At 36.5% G+C, this 24,373-nt stretch overlaps 2 protein-coding genes across 4 annotated transcripts; one reads left to right on the plus strand and one right to left on the minus strand.

The window, feature by feature from the left end:
- Window positions 1-14,883: 14,883 nt before the first annotated feature.
- On the plus strand, window positions 14,884-20,575 carry LOC126599239 (probable galactinol--sucrose galactosyltransferase 2). Of its 3 annotated transcripts, none has more exons than XM_050265585.1 (14): window positions 14,884-15,019; window positions 15,585-15,796; window positions 15,961-16,211; window positions 16,548-16,638; window positions 16,829-16,877; window positions 16,989-17,080; window positions 17,182-17,289; window positions 17,440-17,562; window positions 18,039-18,591; window positions 19,025-19,092; window positions 19,180-19,314; window positions 19,407-19,624; window positions 19,826-19,914; window positions 20,004-20,575. In XM_050265585.1, the coding sequence occupies exons 2-14, from the start codon at window positions 15,606-15,608 to the stop codon at window positions 20,340-20,342; spliced, it is 2,307 nt and encodes a 768-aa protein (XP_050121542.1). In that variant the 5' UTR covers window positions 14,884-15,019; window positions 15,585-15,605; the 3' UTR covers window positions 20,343-20,575. The 3 variants fall into 3 exon arrangements, with proteins under 3 accessions (XP_050121542.1, XP_050121543.1, XP_050121544.1); XM_050265586.1 differs by having other exon boundaries at window positions 14,889-15,019; window positions 15,582-15,796; XM_050265587.1 differs by lacking the exons at window positions 14,884-15,019; window positions 15,585-15,796 and having other exon boundaries at window positions 16,069-16,410.
- Window positions 20,576-21,439: 864 nt separating this feature from the next.
- LOC126599246 (disease resistance protein RGA2-like) lies at window positions 21,440-24,021 on the minus strand. The gene is made up of 2 exons (XM_050265596.1): window positions 23,600-24,021; window positions 21,440-23,041 (listed from the first exon to the last, which is right to left on the minus strand). The coding sequence occupies exons 1-2, from the start codon at window positions 23,984-23,986 to the stop codon at window positions 22,214-22,216; spliced, it is 1,215 nt and encodes a 404-aa protein (XP_050121553.1). The 5' UTR covers window positions 23,987-24,021; the 3' UTR covers window positions 21,440-22,213.
- Window positions 24,022-24,373: the final 352 nt, after the last annotated feature.

Genomic DNA, 24,373 nt, shown 5'->3' on the forward strand with positions numbered 1-24,373 from the left:
AAGTAAAGATAAATTTTAATTTAAAAAGTGGATGTGGGGTGCCATTTAATACTACGGCTTAGTAATATTCCTCTTCACTTGTAAGTAAGAGGTTTTGGGTTTGATTCCCGCTAAAAGCAAATTTGAACCACAATATTGCTAACATATTATGAGGCTAAACCCACCACCTCTATCATAATATAGATAATATCGTTTGTTAAAAAAAAAATGGATGTGAGGTATACTAAGCACATCTTGATTAACAAAAATGTGAGGTGTGATAAAACAACCCCTAAATTTATTGTCATAAACCTCAATTATCCAACAAAATGCATATATTTAAACCATGATCATGAGCGCAAGTGATCCTTTACCATAGTGGTGGATAGATGCTGAGCCATTGCATGACGGCGTGAGTTCAAATCCCATCAATGATTAATCTAACAAAATCTATTGTTTGACAAAGACAAAATGAACCGTGATCATGAGCAAGCCCATAAATGTATCATGAGCTTTGGACACAACATGAGAAGAGTGTGCCCTGGGACCACAGCAGAACTTTGGGCTTTTTACCATGGGCTAAGGAAAATTTATCGTTGGGTCGAAAGGGCCCATCCCAACTTCATACTTAAAACAGATTGGCAAACAAAGATATTTCATGCTTTAACTGTTTTAACATCATGAAATTATGTACAAGGTGAATGAAGATGATTCGTCAACTTTTTCATATTTACATAACTTGGGAATGAACAAAAAATAACAATTGGTCGCCTCTTTTGACTCTCCTCAGGGCCGGTCCTAGTGTTACAAACAACTCCCAAAAAAAAATTATAATGTAATTGTCAATTTATGTAGTTCAGCAAGAAAATAATCTTAACCATACAAAATGTAAAAATTTGTGAATAATTACAATCCTATATAGAAAAGTGAGGGAAGTTTCTAATTTAAGCATGAATCTCTTGGAGAACAATTACACCCACACTCACATCATCTTAGGCTAATGAAATAAAGATAAGCCAAATCGGATAAATGGTCATCGTGGTTATAGGATACAAATTTGAAACTCCCGTTCGTTGCTTCTTAACGCCACCCTCTCTCTCTTCCCTCTTCCCTCTTCCTCTTCCTTTCTTTCTTCTATCTCTGCAACCTGCCGAACTAGAAACAAAACCAAACGCAACAATTTCATCTTCTCGATCAGTCGATTCGATTTCCCCATCTCAAATGGAAGCTACTCCTTCTTCACCTCTCTCTGCCCCAACCTATAGCCATCTCCTCTGACCAATTGAGGTTTTTGAACCTCCATTCTCAGCCCACGAACATGTACTTCACAAAGCTCCTCCACTGTTGGCAACACTTCTCTCTCACTTCTTTGATTTGAATTCTTATCTCCAAAGAGCTCTCAAACAACGCATCGTGTCGTGAATTTACTGCTCATCTTTGACGAAAACTGCCCTCCACAATCTTAACATTAGTCTTTAGAATCTCAGCCTCGTCACTTCCCAATGTACATTCTTCTATCTCCATCTAAGTTTTTGAAATTTGGGTCATTTAATTTTTGTTTTCTCTTTTGGGTGTTGCAAGTTATCAAGATTGCAGCAATACTTGATTATTTTGGTGCAATGTCTCTATCCACTCTTCTCTTAGCCATTGATGTGGCTAACCAAACATGAACTAAAACCTTTCTGATTTCCATCAAAGAATTCTACTTGTGATTTCATTGCTTCAGAATTGGGAATGGGGTTTTAGTTATGAATGCTAAACTGATCAATTAGTTAGGAAGCTAAACTGATCGATGAAATGACCATCTTAGCCTCACACTAACCGAGGAACAACAGAAGTTCAGTTTGAGGCATAAACCTTAACAGACTTTATCACAAGGGTTTAAATTTGAATTATTTTAGCACATGGGCTATCTATCAAATACCTTACAACCACGAGGACCATTTATCCGATTTTTGGCCAATAAAGATATATGGACGAAAATTTTCACATATCTTAATTTTGTTGGCACGAGACCTTGTAATAGCAAAAAATTTGTGTCATGTAAGTCATTGTCAATATGAGAAATGCTAAAGAGACTCTCTCAAAGTGAGACTCTCCATGGACTCTCCGCAATCTCAAATTTTTTGCACAATTCCTACGCCAACATTATAAAATATTGTGTCAAAAATATAATATGACAAAGAATCCATAAAGAGTCTCACTTTAAAAGAGTCTTCGTAACATTTCTCTCTCAATGTAATTAGGCGGAGTCCCTCATGGTACCCTTGTCATCATCGCATTCTCTAAGACCATCTCCAATTGAAGGAGGGCCATAGGGCTTGTTTTAGCCCTCTGGTCCTCCAAGAAATTAATATTTTAATGAACAGTGCAGAGTCATATTTCTTACCATCTCCAACCGAGGGCCAAAGGGCCATAGGGCTCATTTTGGGCCAAAGGGCCATAGGGCTCATTTTAGCCCTATCACAAAAAATCTCTTCAACCGAGGGATAAAGGGCTATAGTATGGAATGTGAAGAATTGAAATAAAATGAGGTAAAATAATATGAAATTGTGAAAAATATGTGAGAAATGGTGTAGCAAAAAAAAATTAGAAATTAAAAAAAAACGTCCAAAAAAAAACTGGGCTAAAGATGGCCAGCTGGTAGGCCCTTTGGCCTTTTTTGTCTCGTGGGGCCCACGAGCCATTTGGCCTAGCCCTCAGTTGGAGACAATTTTCTGGCTATTTTCGACCCTCTGGACCTTTCGGGTGACCTAATTATGTTGAAGTCAGCGTCCAAGGTAAATTCCATATGGATAAATCATGCTCATACGGATCCCCCATCACTTTCATCAAGATCGACCAACTACAAATGTGTGATCAAGGGAGCTCCTTGATGGGTCCAGATAACCAAATTTCCCCTTAGAGTTCCACTTCATAAGTACTACTATAAAATTTGGTATATGATTGTTTTGATTGGGAATTCATCTAAAATTGCCCAAGTGCAAAGGTACCATCTAGTGAAAGACGATATTTTTTTTAACAAATGATATTATCTACACTAAGGATGAGAGATTGACTTAGCCTCATAATATGGTTCAAAATCGCATTTGGCGAGAACCAAACCTAAAACCTCTTACTTACAAGTGAAGAAGAATATCATTAGACCGTAATATTAAGTGACAGTGAAAGACGATATTTTGAGACTTCACTTTCATCTTCTTTCTATTTTTTTTCTTCAAATTGGAATTTTCAACACTTTCATGTTTTTTTTTTCATCAATTGGAATTTTCTAAAAATTCTTTATTGTTTTATTTTATTCTAATTAAGAAATTAATTACAATACTTAAAATGTATTAAAAAGAAATCATTATTTGACGGTCAAATATAATTCATGTGAATATATGTGTTAATTACAACCATCTAACTGTCAAAATAATGGTTATATTAAATATGTGTAATGTAAGTGATGTAGCCAACTTATTTAATTACTAACCATCTTTTCAATCAATTAAAAAAATCTTTAAAATAGACATTGTCAGGCTCCTTCCATGTAACCACGTCACCAGGGCCGGAAAAATGATCCTCTCCGAATCCAATTTGTGGGGATCTTAGGGATCCTTACATCGTAACCGTTCATCGTATATCATGCAGTCAATTTTCGTTAGATACTATTTGTGTTTAATTTTAAATAAAAAAATCAAATAATTTCTGACCATATGATATACGATAAACGACTAAGATGTGAGAGAATCTGGATGGGATCCAATTCCACCAGGGCCGACCTTTACTTACAAGGGTTGGGAGAGGCGGCCGCATGAGGCTTCAAATTTTATCTTATTTAGTATTTGATTACAATATTATAATGTAAAGCAAGTCATCTGTCATAATTGAGTATACTAGTATACAGTCAAGGGTTTGTCCTCCATGATACATGTTCGATCGTTCATGTTTCTTATTCCCTTTATCATCAGTGAAAGATCATCTTTAAAATTTTGATTTGGATATTGTTTAGTCGTGAAACAAACAAGTTGATGATTAATTATGAAAATATTACATGTTAAGACAACTATCAATCTGTTTGCACATAAAAATGGCTAAACAGTCGCTAAATGAAAGTATTTTTCTAAAGATAATATTTAGATGACGTTAAAAATAAGGAACAGTTTGAACCTTATTATTAATAAGGTAAAATAATATAGAAATGACTTCTTACATGTAAAAAACAAGTGTTGTATCTTCTGCATCGCACTATGTATGGAGAGATACTTTTATGTAATTGATAGCTCCACAAAACAAACACCTACTAGATCATATGGATAATTTTTGAGCTCGTGAAAAATTTTATTATACCAATAATTAATGTCACCAAAACCATACATTATGGTTGCAAGAAAAAATCTTTCCTATGCCAGGACCAGTTTGTGTGTTGACATTAGCTTACGTGTTCGGTCAGAGCTTACGTGTTCGGTCAGAAATGTGCAAATTGAAACGAAAATGATCTTCTGCAGCCCACTGCGACCACGTGGGACGTGTCTTAGTCGATCATTGCGTCGAATGCTGACTTGGACGATGTTGACCAACAATCATTCCATGCGTTCAAAATCATGAATGGGATGTTTCTGTTTTCTCTTTGGTTTATAACATATATCTTCCGATGAAGTTAGGACAAACACCACAACAATTAAACTACTAGTGCTAGGTTCCACTATGTGAAACGGAGTGTGTATATACATATGATAATATTAGGGAGACTAAAATTTAAATTAAATTGACAAATTAAATGACGTGTCACTAATAAGAAACAAGTACGTTAATCGACACTTAAGTAATAATCCAATTGTCTACAACCATATCATTTGATTTGCAAATTTGGTTTACAAATTTTGGTGTGTGTATATAACACTCAATCCATTGGATGCAACTAGATGTAGCAAATTAACCTATGAGATTGTTAATAGGTACTCGTTAAGATCCATTTAGTTTGATTTCACCTCACACTATCATCACCACTATCATTTTTTCATAACACTCACTTTTAATTAGTAAGAATAATTACCATGTGGTGCATTGGGTATACGAGAGATTATCTCGTCGAGAAGAAGTTAGATTAGCCAGCAAAATGTATGTGCACGAGAGTTAAATATCCCATCAGCCTGGGATTATCTACTTCTTCTCCTTGTATATCTCTATTCTCCTCAAGTGATTGTAATTAGTGATGATGAAGTGCATCTTCCCATGTAACTTGCTACCAGTTTTCATAGATGATAAAGCTGAAAAAGCTTAGTCTAGGATTGTTGTGTAGTTTAATCCTCAAGGTCTCAGCTTTTCCTCCATGTAACGGAAAAAAAAGGATATATATATATATATAGAGGAAGCCTTTAAGGGAAGATATCTTCATTTTAAAAAAAAAAATGGGGATATTCTCTTGACCGTTAGATTTGGTTTTAATGAAATTATGTGATTGGAATTTTGTGGTCTGTGATTTAATCTCAACCACAGAATTTCATTAAAGTCAAATCTAATGATTAAGAGGGTGTCTCTATTTTTTTTTGAAAAATGAGGATCCCTTCCCTTAAAGGGCCTATATATATATATATATATATCCCAAAAATTAAAAAAGGGAAGAAACTTGAGTTAGTAAATTACATAATGAATATATATATTCTTCGAAAAATACATCATATTGTATGTATACGCATATTTGCGCCAAATTACTAACAAGGGGAGAAAGATTAATATTTGTCCCCAATTCCCCATCTCCTACGTTGAATAGACTACATGTCCTTAGCTCGACGCTCTCTTCTTCGATTGGTTCATCCATAGATCGTCTGGTTTTATGTAAATAGATAAAGCCCAAACTTGTATGCCTATAAGATTTAGGTCGACATGAATTAACAAGGCATTTTACCATATTGGCATCACGAAGTCCCTTCGCTGCCCCAAAAATTTCTACAGTTTCTGTGCTCTGAGAGTAGTTGGATGATCATGTTGGATGAAACTTGATGGCCTTATTTGCATTTGCAGTGAAGCCTTGCCTTTGTTGGCAGAAAAAATTGTTCGAAACTTAAAAGGCATGTGCATTCATTTTGTTTGTGTGTATATTTTAATCGGATGACAAAGAAAGAGCATCGCAGTCTTCGCATTGTTCTTTTTGCAAGCATACTAATTTGCCCTAAAGTCTTTCTTTAGCTTAATAAAAAATAATGTTGCTCCATTTTTGGATTCTAATATTGTCAAGTAAACAGTAACATGTTTTTGGATTAATTGTTTGTTTTTCTATTTGCATGAGCAGTTGCAGATCTATAACTTGCTAGGAGGGTTTTTCTGTTACATGATTGATATCATTAGACCATCTCCAACCCTTGGTCTAAAACCTAAAATTTTTAGCCTATAAAATTTAGGGCTTGTTTGGTATCCTATTTGAAATTTTTTATAATTTCTCAAAATATTTCTTAAGAATTTTTTTTGAAAACAATTTTCTTTAAGACTAAAAAATTTGCTTGGTATGCGATTTAAAATTTTTAAATCTTTCAACTTAAACTCGACAAAGAGTTCCAAAAATAAGGAATTGAGAGAGAAAGATGAGAGAGGAGGAAATAAAGTAAGAGATGATTGGAGGAAAGAGAAAGAAGTGAGAGGATCGGAGGAGATAAAGAGGAAGAAGAGTGAGAGAAAGAACCGAAGGAATGAAGAGAGCAAATTGGAGGAGAGACGAAAAAAGGTAAAAAAAAAGGGGGAGAGAGAAAGAAGAAAAGAGGGATACATTTGGAGTGAGAGAGGAGGAGGAAGATAAAAGAAAGAAGTGAGTTTAAGTTTAAAAATTCTCAAAACTTATTTTTTTTGTGTTTTTAGAGAATAGACTATATTTTTTAGTTAGTCTTGAGTTCAGTTTTTGAAAATAATCATACCAAACAAGTTTTTAAGGCCTAAAACTTGAAAATTGTTTTTGAGTTTAAAAAATTAGATTTAAGTAGAGTACCAAACAAGTTCTTAGGTTTTAACCCAGAAACAACTTTTCTGCTCCAAACATTCTGGCTTAAAATTTTAGCCCCAAATTATTAAAGAATGAATTTAGGCTAATTCAAACAAAAAAATTAACTTAAAAAATATATATATGTAGACTATCCTAAATTAATTTTATGAACATTTTAACCTAAAAATATTTAAATTCCGATAAACATTGAAAAATCACTAAACCGACACATGAAACTCATGAAACATTATTGTTGATCCTAAAAACTATCAAGCCTACGTAGTGCGCATGCCGAGTAACTAATAAGCTAACTACGTCCTTCGGTTGTGTGAGGGGCGTGCCAACTCGTCGGCTGAGTTCATCCGGTGAGTAAAATGTGTTTACGTGCATTGGGTGTGCTGCTGACTTTTTAATCTTGCAACTACGGCCGAGGAAGGAACATGTTTCAGACTTCGGTTCTAGACCCTGAAAACAAGGCTACTAGTTCTGCAAATTTCACAAATCGTCGCCACCGGGTTCGATCACGGTAATTATATTCGTGAGAGTATAAGAACGCCGAACTGGTACCAGACTGTATGGACACAAATACTCAAATGAGATAAATGTCTTGATTGTAAATGTGGTTCGGCTGTCAGAATGCAGAACTCTAAAACGTACTTGTGAATATCCAATCATAAAACAAATTCGGCTTTCAATGTGCCGAGCCTAGTAACTTGGTAATAGCTCACTTTGCCGAGAAGGCTAGTGAGATAACCTTTACCAACAAGGACTCGAAAATCTTTGTCGACCGAGACTTGGATAATAACCAGTTGGCCTCGAAGTAGTGCTGTCTATCCAAACTAAAGATGATCATCGATCAGCTGATTCTACGACTCCAGTGCTATCTATCCAAACTAAAGATGTCGCTGGTTGCCTTCACAATGTTGTTTATCCAAACTGAAGATGTGTTGGCGGGAAGAAAGAAGGAGAGGATAAATTCTCAAGGTTGTTGAGAAGTTTTGCTCAGGGCAATTTATGTGTTGATTTGAAAAAGGTTTGAATGATGCACTCATTTCTCTATTTATAACAGCGAGCCCCACCTCATGGGCGAACTAGAGATGTACTCAGATTAGAACTCCTCATCCCAATTTGATCAGGTTTCGGCCAATCCTAACTCCTATAGGTCTTTGAACCAAACTCTTTAACAAACCAGATTCATTCCCTAATTCTAAGCATTTTCAGCTTTAAGACTCCTTGTTGTACTAGGGTTCAGCTACCTCTCATTCACCTAAACCAATCCTTCTCGCAACAGGATTCAACTGACCTTGATTAAACGATCCATGACAAGATTCTAGATAAATGTTATTGGGCCGAGAATGACTCTAAACTTTGGGCCCAGACAACTATAGAAAAATATGAAACACATGATAGAGATGTATAAACACAAGACAAATGAGCAAACACATGGTTTTGGAAGATGGTAGAAAGAAAAGATTGAAAGAATTGTAGGAGAAAAGTGATTTTTGTGTGGATGTTTCAACAAATATATAGGTATTTATAGAGTTTTTGGGTGAATTTTGAGTTAAATAATTTTTTATAATTATTTTAACCGTTGAATTTAAATTTGGACCGTTAGATCTTTTTTTTACCTTTAGATTTGATCATATTCGATCTCAGTCGTTGAATTCAATAAATTTATAAATATAAAATAAAAATATTAACTAAATTAAATGTGGACCGTTGGATAACCAACAACCCATTTGAATGTGAGCCGTTGATCAACCAAAAGAGCTGTTGGGCTCAATTTTATTGGCAGACACCTGGGAGATGCACCCACGTGGGTGGGGGCTCCATCACTAATCTTGGCCTAAATTATGGACTAAATTAGGTTTTTTTTAGGTTTTAGGTTTTAGGTTCAAATTAGAACTTGGGTTGGAATGGATTGGGGGGAGAATAGAAGGGGAATTATAGGTTTTAGGCCATAGGTTGGAATTGGCCTTAGGGTTTTCCATATGATAGGCATGGGCTAACTAGCCAAACACTATTTTAATATCGTAAGGGTTTTTTGGTATTTTCACCACTTATGTCACGACTGTCAGGATTTTTCAATCGTGAAGAAGGGTTTGTGAAATGGTTTTGAAACATCAGAGAGTCTTTGTGATATTTATAAGTTTGAAAGGCTTTGTGAAAATTCAAAAAACCTCAAGAGATATACGTGTAATTAGCTCTTATAATCACGTGGTGTGTATATGAAGACTAAGAAAGATCATCAACCAATAAAGTTCTTGAACAAAATGAAGAAAAAAATCAACAAATCCCGCTAAATATTATAACCTTTATGCATAGGAAAGACATTACATCATGCAAAGTAGTCAAATTATAGTTGAGCTACTAGCAAAGTTAGCTACCATCCAAAATGCCATTCAACCTATCTTAAGCCATTAGCAAAACCGCCTCCACCAACTGGGTTGGACCACTCTTAACAATTATCAGCGAAGACAAAAATATTAATTTAATTACAATAATTCTTCACAGAGAACTTCAATTGATGTGGATTATAGAAGTGGACAGTGAATTCACGTCATCGAGCAGATATTATTTGCATTTTATTATTGCATGATATTAAGAGAATCCCAAATCATTGTGCCAAATCACCGACTGTGGCTGTCTCCTTGAAACTTGGTTCTAACTTTGTTTCTGTATTTTTCGAAGTGTCACTTGGTATTTCATGAAGCACTAAATTCTAGCCGCAGGTTGTACTTAATTTATTATTAACTTCCCTGTCGAAGGGGTAAAGTAATCAATCATAGATGCATAATTGTGAGGATTGAAGTTGGAAACAAGTTTCGATCACAATTTACGAGTAAAGTAATCAATCATAGATGCATGATTGCGAGGAATGAAGGAATGAAGGTGGAAACAAATTTCGATCACAATTTACGAATAAAGTAATCAATCATGGATGCATAATTGTGAGGATGAGAAAATGTTTTTATGGATTTTCTGTCATCTTATATTTTTGACATTATTTTATAATGACATTAAAATTAACATTAAACTGTAAGGTATTATATACTTGACAAGTGATGTTAGACTAGAAAAGTTACAACATACATGCAACATACATGCAAGATAACATTGCATAAACACGTATGAGAATTGAAGAGTCTAAATCAAATTAATTAAGTAATTCATTTCAAAACTAGCTACTAAGCTCTTCCACAGTAGGTCGGAATCACACTCTTACAATAAGCCGAAAGATTTGAGTGTCATGCCAACTCATGAGTTTAATATATTAAACTTATTAAACTCATGAGTTCAGTATTTAACCTCATCAATATATTAAAAGCACACTAGTGTAGCATGTTTAGGTATTAAATTTAGGCTGCCTAATTTCTGTTATAACACACATGCAAACTACCGAAAGGAATAACTACTGTAGTACTTTGGCCTACTTTTCGACGCATATGGAAAACAATAATTTGAAGTAAAAAACTAAATGGTAGCTGAGGATTGACAAGAAGTCGGGTAATTACATAGTTGACGTGCATGACGACAAACTCGGTCGGATCCGACATTATTTAGACATGCATGGTTGCTTTATAAAACTCGGCCGGCCTACTTGTACCGCAGCTAGTCACACAGTAGTCCCGTGACCTGGCAAGCAGATACAATGCTGACAAAGATTTCATACGCTCCATCAATGAACGGACCATGCAGCATCTCTCTAGTCCCTGGTCCTTTTTTTTTGTTTTTTTGATAAACCCTAGTCCCTTGTTTAACTTTGAGATAATAGACCACGTACATCATCAACTTTACTCCCGACAATCACCGATTTCTACACTTTGGGTTTTTGCTCAAACCTACTAACACACGAAGTCATGGTTCTACACTTTATTTGTAGTAACGTTCATTATATAATCAACGTGTGAGGGAAGGAAGACTTGTGTCTCTTTATGGGAAATTTACTTATTCTCCCAATTATGATTAACGTAATTTCATTGCACGAACATGGCAGTCTTGAGATTTTGGGCCCTAGGCTAGATTTAAGTGGCGTCCTAGAGTTTTTTGACCCTTGACTCTTTGTACATTACTAAGCATAAAAAAAAAATCTCTAAATACATGATAAAGTCTATTTCTACATCACATATCATTAAAAATCAATATTAAAAGAAGAAAAATATACAAACATTATTTAAATATTACACATCTCGTGTTTTTAGACACAAATGTACTAATTAAGTTTAAATAGTCTAATTTTTTAACCAATTCTTTTTCAATTGCCTATAATTTTATTGATTTTTTTTAACAAACAATATTATTATACTAAGGGAAGGGGGTAAGCTTAACCTCACAATAGGCTAGCAATAATGTCACATCCCAGTCTCGACTCCGCCGTAGCACGATATTATCCGCTTTGGGCGGCACCTTCACGGTTTTGTTTCTGGGAACTCACGCGAGAACTTCCCAGTGGGCCACCCATCCTAGGATTGCTCTAGCGCAAACTCGCTTAACTTCGGAGTTCCGATGGAATCTAAAGTCAGTGAGTTCCTTAAAGGCCTCGTGCTATATGGAGGTGGACATGTACATATAAGGCACATCACCCTCTTTCCGTTGGTCGATGTGGGATGTTACAATCCACCCCCTTAAGGGCCCGACGTCCTCGTCAGCACACTTGCACCACACGGTAGAGTGGCTCTGATACCAAACTCTGCCACATCTTAGACTGGCTCCACCATAGTACGGTATTGTCCGCTTTGGGCTTACCATTCCCTCACGATTTTGTTTCTGGGAACTCACGCGAGAACTTCCCAGTGGGCCACCCATCCTAAGATTGCTCTCGCCCGAACTCGCCTAACTTCGGAGTTCCGATGGAATCCGAATCCAGTGAGTTCCCAAAAGGCCTTGTGCTATATAGAGGTGGGCATGTGCATATAAGACACATCACCCCCTCTCCATTGGTCGATGTGGAATGTTACAAATAATGTGGTTCAAATTTGCCTTTGGCAAGAATCGAACCTAAGACTTTTCACTTACAAGTAAAAAGAAATATCACTAGACTGTAGTGCTAAGTGGCGATATTTTTATTGAATTTGAATTGTAAAGATTTATATATATTTACAAAAACTTTGGGGGCCTTTCGAAGTGTGGTCCTTAGGCGAGCACCTACTTCGGCTATCATCAGGGCTGCCCTTGCATGCAAATATAATAATTAGAAGATTTGGAACAGTTCATTCTCTTTACCATCATCCAAAGATCATATCTGCAAAAAAATCATTCAATTTAGAGATCGTCTAGCCATTCATATGTGTCAACTGTTTTGGTAACAAGTAGCATCTTCATGATGAATTATCCATTTGTTTGAGGCTCTCCAAATTGAATGATTTCTTGCATATGATCTTTAGTAGATGATAATGAGAATGAACAGTTACGATCATGATGTCTGTGATAAAGATACGTTAATCATATGTGGAGGGACAAATATATTCCCCTATGAAGAGCGTGCAAACATTATCCAAGAAGAAATAAGTACATGGCTAAAGATGAAAGATGAAAGATGACAAAATAGAAGTCAAAATTGTATGGCTTAAATAGTAAAAATTTGGTTTTTATTATTTTGGTGTACAAGCTTTCTACATGCATTAGACCAACTCCAATATTTGGAGTTAAACCTAAATTTTAAACTCAGAAAATTTAGGTTTTAACTGAGGAATAGTTTTTCTGCTCTATTGATTCTTGGTTAAAATTTTAGCCCAAGATTATTAGAGAATGAATTTAGGTTAGACTTTTTTTCAGTACCTTTTTTTTAAAAAATAAAATGTAGATTATCATAATTTATTTTTATGAGCATTCTAACCTAAAAATATTTAGATTCCGATAAAAGTTGAAAATTCACTAAACCAATACCATGAAACATGTATTTATAGAGTTTTTGGGTGAATTTTGATTTAAATAATTTTTAATTGTTTTAACTGTTGGATTTAATTTTGGGCTTTTATATATTTTTTTCTACCGTTAGATTTGATCATATTCTATATATCTCAGCCTTAGGATTTAATGTATTAAAATTTTAAAATTTAAAATTAAGGTGGGCCAATCCTTTAACCCTGGCCGAAATTTTGGGTTTAAAGTTCCTCAAATTTTAAGTTTTAATCCAAAACTTATTTTAGGCTTAACCATTGGAGAATGATTGAGTTAGTTTAAAACCTAAATTTTAGGTTTTAACTCAAGAATTAGAGATGGTCGTAAAAGAGATATCAGGTTAAAACCTCTATATATCGAGGTATGCTCGTATCATACGAGCAGTAGAAAATGATCAAAAAGAAAATTGTAATAATACGACTTTCCCTCACCTCTCTTCTTCTATGTTCATTTCTCTTGTTTGACACAAGTAAAGAAAACAAATAAAGTGATACATCGGTCATGTTACTTCAATTTTAAAAAAAAAAATTCTATCTCATATTGCCTATTTATAACACTAAAAGATATGTATAAATTATTTGAGAATTTTTAACATGGTTAAGGTAGAACTCTTCACACTCACAAGTCACCATTTTTTTCTTCTGCACTCATTCTCTTAATTTTATTTGTTGACTCTTCTTTAATTTATTTAGTCCTAAGACCAAAATTAGGTCATGACTTTTACACTGGTCTTTTATGTTTTTGATGAGCCTCCTCGTCGTGGATAGGTTGATCTTTGAGATTCTATTGGGTTTCCTCAAAACTCATTTTGTTAATAGTTAGTTGTTTTTCTTAGATCTTTTCAGTCACAGTTTTTTACCAAAAAAAGTGTAAAGATCACTTTGCTTTAACAAATGCTTTAACAATTTTCCACACAAGAATAAAGCAATCTCTGGACTCTCTTCCATTTAAATTCCTTCTTATCATGTCATAGTTTGTTTTCCTTTGAGGTCATTTTTGTTAACTTTCTGAGGATTTGATTTGGACCAACCAAATAAATTTTTGTGTAATGGGAATCTAAGCATCATAGCACATATTCCTTTGTACCCAATGATGATATTTATATTTGCATAAAGAATTTAACCAATACATTGTTCTAGTACATGCATGAAATCATAGCTAGCTAATGAGCCACTGACTTCCTTTTCATTATTAAATTCACAGGACACAATGGATGGTAGCAAGAATTGAGATCATCTCTAGATCTCTGTGTCCGGAATTCAAGGATCAGCTAATTCAGGCTGTTGAAGTGAGAGATTCGAACCCTTGATTTATTTGTAGACAAGTGAAATGGGCTAATGAAAACCGTAGAATTTAAAATGAGTAGTCCGAATAACTTGATCCATCGCTCTGTCATAGAAATCTAGAGAGAATCTCGGCTTGCTTAGCAAGAACTAATTGTGTGAATTTAACTATTTTTTTTTTATGAAATAAATACAAGAAGGAAACTTTATATATAACATTTAAATAGTCACTCTTTTTCTCGAATTCTTTAAAAATTTTGCATTTTGTTTGTGGTTTCCTAACTTATAAGTTGGATGTCTTATATTCAATAATTATGAATTCCAAGTTTGATATTTAACTACAAATGACTCATTGGGTGACCGAAATATCATTAACTTAATATTGTTGTATCAGCAACAAAAAAATTAGTCCTTTGTCATTCAACTTGTTTTAACATTATGAAAATATTCTCTTACCAAACTGTTTAATACATACCTATTTCTTGAATCGTTTACTATAATATATAAAATATAATATGCTTCTTTTGATCAAGATTAATTTCCACCTTAACTTGAGTTTAAGAATTCTACTCCAACACAATCATCGACAACATATTAAATTATATTTTGATTCCATGATTCATGAACCGTATTCATTAAGATGACAACGAGAATACAACACATCTATTGGGAAAATCTAGTCACGAAATAGCCAACGTGGCATCATCCGGAAGGATCAAGGACAGGAAGATGCTCGAAGTTTAACGAGGTCACTGCTATATAAGCCCACACCAACCCCATTCGGAGCCTTACCTTCTTCCGCGTAATTTCGAAACTCACTGAGTGCTTATTGCTTTCAAGCGCATTTACTTGTTGGGTTTAGGTTTTCCAGAGCTTCTCTCTCTTTCTCTCTCTAAATTCGGTGAGTATGTAGGGAACTTGTTTGAGCTTGATTTGTTGATTCTGATGGCGGTGGTGTGAGCTGCTTGAGCTCTTTGTTAGCTTCATCATTAAGCTTTTAATTAATTAATTAACCCTTCAGTCTCTGTGAATTAATTCATGCTATTGGACTTTGATTTGTATGGTTGCTCTGAATTTGTGGGAATTTTTCAAACAAAAAAGTTCGAGGCTTTTAGCAAAAGTTAATGGCTGGAAAGGGTAAAAAGGCCCAAGCGTTGTGGTCCAAAGCTCAAAACCCACATATTATTTCCCCTTTTGGCTTCTGGGTTTTTGTTTTCTGCATCAGTTTTGCCTCAGATTTTTAGATTTACCAAAAAAACCAACATGCAACTTACCTTGGTTCTTAATTTTTTCCATTGATGGTATCTTTTTGTTCCCAAAAATTATGATTTTTTAAATTTATGAATAAAAGATAAAATTTGAATTATTATAAATATAAATTAATTTTCTTTTTTTTATCTGATAATTTGTTAATTTGTTGTTCTGATCATGTCAATGCCATGGTGTTTGATGTTTTGGGACAGTAGTTTGGCAGGCAGTCATCAACCATGACGGTCACAGCGCAGATTTCGATCAATGATGGGAACCTGGTGGTTCATGGAAAGACCATTTTGACTGGGGTTCCAGACAACATCGTACTGACACCCGGGACCGGTGTCGGACTCCTTGCCGGTGCTTTCATTGGCGCCACGGCCGCCCACAACAAAAGCCTCCATATCTTCCCCATTGGGGTTTTAGAGTAAGTTGTTTCTTTATGTTAATATGTTAAAGTTTAGATGTTGTGAATTTAGTTGTACATGGAGATTGATTAAGAGTGCAATGATTTTCATATGCTTTGAATGTTAATTTATTTTTTTTTTTACCGAAAATGGTAGTAATTAGTATCGTTGTCATGATCGATAGGGATCTCCGTTTCATGTGCTGTTTTCGATTCAAGTTGTGGTGGATGACTCAGAGGATGGGGACATGTGGGAAGGATGTTCCATTGGAGACCCAATTCATGGTGGTGGAGAGCAAAGGTGGTGGTGATGGAGGTGAAGACGACGAGTCTTCTCCTATCATCTACACCGTGTTCCTGCCTCTACTCGAGGGCCCTTTCCGCTCTGTTCTGCAAGGGAATGAGAGGAACGAAGTCGAGGTTTGCCTCGAGAGTGGTGAGTAGTTATGGCCATGAAAAACAAGTATTTGGTGTAGGCTATATACACCTTCCCTGCCAGTCATTCCATTATTTAAGGCCATGTCTTCCCGTTAATCAGTCCCATCCCGCCGCCAATTATGAAGGAGATCAACATTCTGAAAATGGGGGGTGGAGCTGTCATTAATGCGATCACAGTCGGGCTGGAGAAACCACATGTAATGAATACCAATCAAACGGATCAAATTAATTGGACTTTAAAGCATTTGTGGAAAGGAAAAAAAGAAAAAAACCAGAAATCGAGTTCGAAAGAACCGAAAACAACTCTTTTTTTTTGTTGTGTGTGGTTTTGCAGGAGATTCTGCTGTTCAGACCAATCAAGGCCAGTGCCTCGTTTACATGCACGCTGGAACCAATCCATTTGAAGTCATCACCCAAGCTGTAAAGTAAGTTCTTGATTTTCATTTTTAATGACTTTCTTTTGATCCTTGTAAAACTGCGATTAAATATCTAGTATTGTTTGCTAATACGATTACGCTAATGCTAGAAAAGGTAAATAGTTTGGTCTTGATTAGTATAATGTCTTTGCTTTTAATTTTTTGACATGACTCCATGTTTTTCAATTTCATCAAACAGGGCTGTGGAAAAACACATGAAAACTTTTGTTCATCGCGAGAAGAAAAAGGTAGGGCCAGCACGTATTGTTTTCTTCTGTAATTGGTGTTCTGCAATTGGAATGACGTGTTGCAAACGTTTCTTGAATGAATCTAATTTTCGATCTTTTTGTTGCATGTAGTTGCCTTCTTTTCTGGACTGGTTTGGCTGGTGTACATGGGATGCCTTTTACACCGATGTCACAGCTGAGGGTGTGGTTCAAGGCCTTAAAAGGTAATAAGACATGAAATCATATTTAACTTGCTCCTTTACTGGAACTTGAATCTATCATCAGATTTATTAAATCGCTACTTTTTGTTTTGTAATGATTGTAGCTTATCGGAGGGAGGGACTCCTCCGCGGTTCCTAATTGTTGATGACGGTTGGCAGCAGATAGAAAATAAAGACAAGGATTCTGGTGTCGTTGTACAAGAAGGAGCACAGTAACGCCTTTATCTTATTTCTCAATGTTAAATGATTACCCTTTAATAATTTTTCCTACCATTCGCTTTCCATATTCTGCGTGCATGATTGGCAGGTTGGTCTATCTAATTAAAGGAGCTGCTTAGTTAATGCGAGTATGTTAATTGCAGGTTTGCAAGTAGGTTGACAGGAATCAAAGAGAACGAAAAGTTCCAAAAGAACGACCACAACAATGAGCAAGTCTCTGGCCTGAAACATGTTGTGGATGAAGCAAAGCAGCATCACAATGTGAAGTAAGTAGTCCTAGTTGATTGGTTACTTTCTTGGACTAGCAACGAGTACTCCCGAACTGCCAACTGTTCTATTAGTAACGTTCTACATATAATTTATTTTTTTCCTACTTTAGACGCATAGAAAAGTAATGCTAGGATCTACGAATCCATTATTTTTTGTTCTTGAAAATGGTAGGTGATAGTAAAGATGATGTGGAGAATCATATTTGTTACAATCTTTAGAATTATAACATGAAATCAATTACCAATATCTGTGATGGTGGAGTGATGATCTGAATAAATTTTCAATGGGCTCATGGGTTTAATTTGTAAATAAAATCTAACTATGTTAACAACAGACAATAATTTTTTTGTCGAATTTATTGGGATGCTATACTGTTGTTCTCTGCTTGATGTTTTATGATGGTTTACCAATATATTGTGCAGCAAGTTGTATTGTTATTTATTAATCGAATTTATGTTTCTTGCTGGCACAGATTTGTGTATGTATGGCATGCTCTAGCTGGGTACTGGGGTGGAGTAAAACCAGCTGCTACTGGCATGGAACACTATGACACTGCCTTAGCATACCCAGTGTCGTCCCCTGGTGTAGAGGGCAACCAACCAGACATAGTTATGGACAGCTTAACTGTTCATGGTCTTGGTCTGGTACATCCAAAGAAAGTTTTCAATTTCTACAATGAGCTTCATTCCTACTTGGCTTCCTGTGGAGTCGATGGAGTTAAGGTTGATGTTCAGAATATCATCGAGACTCTAGGGTCTGGTCATGGTGGAAGAGTTTCTCTGACCCGCAGCTACCACCAGGCACTTGAGGCTTCAGTTGCTCGAAATTTTGCTGACAACGGATGCATTTCTTGCATGTGTCACAACACTGATGGGCTCTACAGTGCCAAGCAGACTGCTGTGGTCAGAGCCTCTGATGACTTCTATCCCCGAGATCCTGCTTCACACACAATTCATATATCTTCCGTTGCTTATAACACCCTGTTCCTTGGAGAATTCATGCAACCTGACTGGGATATGTTTCACGTAAGTAAAATAATGAAGCATTTTCTATCTTATTTCGTTAGTTCATTATGTCTTGGACACTTGGTACTGTTTGATTTGTTTGTTCTTACCTGGATGATGATTTATGGACATTTGGTGAGGAGCCATTTCCTTGAATGACCTGAGTTTAGTGTCTAATCGTATATATGCTTATTAACCTATAGCTATTATAATCATTCAGGTTCGTCATCGATTAGGTATCAGTGGAATATAGTTGGCTGATGTATATTAGTCTATTCTGTTCGGTGGAGGCTTCAAACATCAATATTTATGTTTGTTCAAGATTTACAATTACAATTTGTGTGATTATCTACAGTCGTTTTGGTTGATTATGCTTGACATTCAGTGTCATTATTTAGAATACAAGTTCATTTGCGTATATCATGATATTGGTTGAAAAATATTTGCTTTGCAGAGTTTACACCCAGCGGCAGAGTATCATGGTGCAGCTCGTGCTCTTGGTGGATGTGCAATCTATGTCAGGTAATGCTGTGCATCAAACAAATTTATTCTATTGCCACTTCAGGAGGTAGGGGTTCTAATGCATAAGTTTGGTATTTCTGTGAATAGTGATAAGCCAGGCCATCACAATTTTGACCTTCTGAGGAAGCTGGTTCTCCCTGATGGATCTGTCCTCCGTGCCAAGTTACCTGGCAGGCCTACCCGTGATTGTCTCTTCGCTGATCCAGCAAGAGACAGGACCAGGTTTGTTCTGTTTACTCCTCTTTATGCTTCCGAAGTTATGTTAAAGTTTAGATCCCTATGAGTAAAGCTTGTGTGAATAATTCTATTTGCAGCTTGCTCAAAATATGGAATGTCAACAATCTCTCTGGTGTGGTTGGTGTGTTTAACTGTCAAGGTGCCGGTTGGTGCAAGATTGAAAAGAAGACGCGCATTCATGATTACTCTCCTGGTACCCTCAGTGGTTCTGTTCGTGCCGCTGATGTTGATGCCATTGCTCAAGTTGCTGGTGCTGATTGGAATGGAGAAACAGCAGTATATGCTCATAAGTCAGGTACCACTACTTTCTTTACAGAAGCTAGTTTGAAGGAACACTTCTGATTGCCATGGAAGCAGTTCTCTAATAACGTGTCAATATGATAATGGCAAAGTTTTAAGAAGAAATCTACTTGCCTTTGTCATGAATGTAACATTATTCTCACAGTATTCCAGCTCTTCAACTTTATAACAATATGAAACGTTGATTGATTGTCAGGTGAGGTTCTTCGGTTGCCAAAAGGTGCTTCAGTGCCTGTGACGCTTAAAGTTCTTGACTATGAGGTTTTCCATTTCTGTCCTCTCAAGGTTAGCCTTGCTATCACCAACATTTATTTGAATGTGAAAAGTTCCAATGCAAAGCATTTACCAACTGATATAATTTTTGTATATTGCAGGAAATTACATCCGACGTCTCATTTGCACCAATAGGCCTACTTGACATGTTCAATTCAAGTGCTGCTGTGGAGGAGGTTGAAATCCATTTGGCTTCTGACAAGAAACCAGAGCTTTCTAATGGAGAAGTTAGCGAGAACCGATCTCCAACTGCGACAATTGGTCTCAAAACCAGAGGATGTGGAAGGTTTGGAGCTTACTGTTCCCGGCGGCCGCTGAAGTGCACTGTTGACAACGCTGAGACCAACTTCGAATATGACTCTGCATCTGGATTAACGACGATTACCATTCCAGTACCAGAAAAAGAGATGTACAGATGGTCAGTAGAGATCCAAGTGTAAGTGGTCTGATCTGATTTGAAGAGATTAGCTATTAGGACATTGTCTTGCATCTGAAGAGATGATGTGTCTGGTTAAGCAAGATGGATTGAGAGACTCAACTGCCTGGGAAGTAACTAAGATTAGCCAATAATGTTGTAGTGTTCCAGTTTCATAAGTTATGTTGCTAAGAAAGAGTGGCCAATGTTGTATTGTTACTCGTTTCTTTTTAATAATAAAAGTGCCCATCTTTCCTACTTGTATCGTGTTTCCATCTTTATGTTTCTTAAGAGACAATCGACGCAGTTGTAGGTTGGTTAAGCGTTCATCTTTGCACTCGAGGTTTCAAAATCAATTCATCACTCCGGATATCACCACTAGTTTGGACATGTAAGATAATAAGATATACATGAGAGTGTGTGAACCGGTGGGCTCAATACATGGTTCATGTGTGCGGTCATATAAGCCTGACACGGCACAAGGCACGAGGGCCACGATAGTAACTTTGAAGGATTTATCTCAACGCGAACTCATTGACTTGAGTGATGTAAGCCATTTGTTAGATCAGTTGGGTCCACTGTAGAATTATCGGATAGACGGGCAAAAGCCACTACTAATAATACCGATATTGTATTATCACTTGTACAATCTGTCAGGTGTTGAGTTTTTGTGACAAAACCTCGGTATTAGTTGGAGTGGGGTTGTGATATTTAAACTCTTTTTTTTCTTAGAGATATGGTCTATGTGGATATTTCAACATCCATGGTGTGGTTGTAACAGAAATTCAGATGGAGGAGTTATTTGAATGACAAATAACAAAGTTTTCACTCTGCGTAAGTCCTCGGGGCTTGAAATGAAGAAGTTGATTATTGTTTAGTAAAATTTTTATTTTATTTAGTTATGAGATGGGTCATAATTTGATTTAGCGAGCAACCTTTCTTCTATTTAAATGCTGAATTCCTCTGATGGTTTTACCTAGTTTGATGACGCTGAAATCACCGACTGTCGGAATTACTAGATCCGAGAATACCGCTTCTAAAAGACTTGAGTTTCCATGAAACAAATAAGCAAGCAAAATAGTCAAGTAATGTTGATTCAAAGTGTGACTGATAAGGAAGGAGTTTGATGTAAAAAAGGTTGATTAAATTGGAGTAATATTACAATAAATCAAACATGTTTTAATCTACTGAAATATAAATCAACTTGTGCCCCCACCACAATTTACATTGGCCGGAACAAACTACAAGCAACTCAGAAACCAAGACAGAGGCAGGCGGCATTGAAGACAGCAGTGTATGTTTCTATTCGCATCTCGAGAAATTCATCGCTATTCAAAAGAAACATTTGGAACATGAGAAATCTTTGGCCAATCTTCTCCTGTGTCGCGCTGACATCTCCTCTCCAAATCAGGGCAATCTACAATCCAAACTTTTGTTAAGGCAGTGAGGCGATGCATCTCCTCTGGCAAAGACAACAGTTTGGGACATGATTCCAGCGTAAGCATTCTAAGCGATGTGAAACTCGTCAACCACCCAGGTAATGCCTCCAAGTTCCCACAATCCTGTATAACCAAGTCTTGTAGTGTGTTTGTGGCTCCTTGAAACCATTCAGGCAATGCCACCATTCGTGGTACTTTCCGAATCCCCAATTTTTGGAGCCTTAGTGGAATTACCTGATAGTTTTCCATCACCAAATCAAGTTGTTTACAATTGCTTATTATCAGAGTGCGTAATGACGCAAGATAAATCGTATCACGCGGCAAACACGTTAGATTACTACAGTCCCAAATGGAAAGAAATCGAAGTGATGTCAAACATCCAACTCCATTCTCTGGAAAACTTGATTGCTTTGTGGTAAAATGGAGGAGTCTAAGGCTGATCAACTTGCTCATGTCTCTAGGCAACTCTTTGAGATTCATAGAGGCTTGGATGTTTTCTTTCTTGTCCTTCATCAAATGCCCATTTTACAAACAACTTCATACAATCCTCAAAAGAGAGAACTTCTAAATTTATGTATGTTACAACCGGGCCCATGACTGAAGCAACTGAGATATTCCTTGTCGTCACCAAAATCTTAGTTCCTACCTTGGCCCGCTCTATCAATAAATTTCTCAACCCGATCCATTTGGTACGATCTTCGTTCCACACATCATCCAAGACGAGCAGAAATTTCTTATCCTTTAAAGCGTCTCGTAGTTGTGCTTGCAACTGATCTAGAGACAACCTTTCATTGATCTCTGTACCTAATGCAGAGCCAAGGATCTCTTTTGCCAATCTATTAACATCAAAGTCCACTGACACATGCTGCCACATTCTTAAGTCAAAACTCCCTTCGACTCTCGGATCATTGTACACCGACTGGGCAAGGGTGGTCTTCCCTAAACCTCCAAATCCCACTATAGGAATAACACATACAGTCCCATTATCCCCACCTTGATGATCATCGCCTTGCTGCATTAGAAGATCAACAATTTTATTTTTCTCCGTGTCTCTACCAATAACCTCCGAAGCACGGACAAAGGAGTGGGTCGTATTCATGTTCTCCCTCACATGATCACCTAGATGAGGGTGATGATGAACAGTGCGAAGATCGGCAAAATTTTTATCTTCTTTAAGGTCGTGTAACCTCTCTCTTATGTCCTTAATTCCATGACCTACTCGCAAGCGGAATGCAACTGGATTAGAGCGGGAAAAGAAACGGCGTACCTTTCTGGTTGTGCCACTGCCACGAACAGTGGCGGAGCCAGAATTCTGAATGAGGAGGCCTTTCACAAATATGTATGTATATATATATATATATATATATGAGTGTGTAAAAAGTTGAATTCGTAACATGTTGACATATGCAATTTGTAATCCTCACAAAACTGAAAAAATTCTCTTAAATTCAATACTAAGAAGAAAAAAATTGTAAAAACCCAAACAACCAAGTAAGAGATACGTTGTGGAAGGTTAAAGAAAATGCAAAGAAGTAGAAAAAGAAGGAAAAGGGGGAGAGGTCTGCAAATAAAGAAGGTAGGTTGCTTTAGAAAATTATAGAGTGTATATTACTGGTAGGTGAGAGAATCGAATCAGAAGTGGGGTTACTTTTTCCATTTAAAATTGCACATCTCTTTTAAAACTCCCCTGCCAAACTTATTGTTTCATTAGACATCTGAAAAGATTTAAAATCAAAACAGCTTAACGACGTCGTTTGCTTCATCTTCTTCCATGAGGTTCACACCTCAGATGAAGTCATGATGGGCCGGGGACTACCCTAGTCCCTTGGTGGCTCCGCCCCTGGCCACGAACCACTTGCCTTCGCAAAGCTTCGCACTCGAACTCGTCCAACAGATCCTCCGCATCAAGGAACACATCTTTAAGTTGTTGTAGCCAACTGCGTAGGTCACCGTTACGTGCTTGCTTCTCTTGGGCATCCACGAGCACGTCTTTGATTATGGACACGGTGCGTCCAAGTTTCTGCAGATCCGCTTGAACACCCCACGCCAAGCAAATCTCCTCAGAAGCAATGGAGCTGAGCCTTTCAATGAGTTTGGCTGCCAACGGAAATGCAAGCTCGGCCATCTTTCTTTCTTTCTTTCTTGATGAGGTGAGTGCAGGGGAATTGAGATAGTATGAATAATGATGATGATGCTTCCTTATGATAACTAGTATAATGGCCAAGCACATTGTGATAAGGTATGCAAAAAAGCAATGGACTGTAAGTAGTCAACGGTGGGTCTAATGGCCCAGTTCCAGCTGGTTTCTTATCATAAGAAATTGAGTTCCCAAGCACGTTATGAGTTCACCTTACGTTTTGCTTTAGATAACTCACCTCAATTTTGTCCCAACACACCCACACCGTAGCTATACGTATATACATATACATCGTTAAACTTGACATGGACACATTCTCAAATCAAAAGAAAAGAATGTACCCATATAAGTTTAAAAATGAATTAGAGAAAAATTGAATAGATTTTATATTAAAAAATGGTACATTTTAAGATTAAAAAATTGAAAAAAATTTGCATGAATGGGTGCATAAAAGATTAAAAAATTGAAAACATTTTATAA

Source organism: Malus sylvestris, chromosome 14 (genome assembly GCF_916048215.2).
Source record: "Malus sylvestris chromosome 14, drMalSylv7.2, whole genome shotgun sequence".
In the NCBI taxonomy this organism is placed as follows: domain Eukaryota; kingdom Viridiplantae; phylum Streptophyta; class Magnoliopsida; order Rosales; family Rosaceae; genus Malus; species Malus sylvestris.

Excerpts from the sequence above, each read along its gene's own strand:
- LOC126599239 (XM_050265585.1), top strand. The coding sequence starts at position 15,606 with ATGACGGTCACAGCGCAGATTTCGATCAATGATGGGAACCTGGTGGTT. Across the intron at positions 15,797-15,960 it reads TTCCCCATTGGGGTTTTAGA|GGATCTCCGTTTCATGTGCT; the intron begins GTAAGTTGTTTC and ends CATGATCGATAG. Across the intron at positions 19,315-19,406 it reads CCAGCAAGAGACAGGACCAG|CTTGCTCAAAATATGGAATG; the intron begins GTTTGTTCTGTT and ends TTCTATTTGCAG.
- LOC126599246 (XM_050265596.1), bottom strand. The coding sequence starts at position 23,986 with ATGTGCTTGGCCATTATACTAGTTATCATAAGGAAGCATCATCATCAT. Across the intron at positions 23,042-23,599 it reads GAAGGCAAGTGGTTCGTGGC|AGTGGCACAACCAGAAAGGT; the intron begins CAGGGGCGGAGC and ends ACTGTTCGTGGC.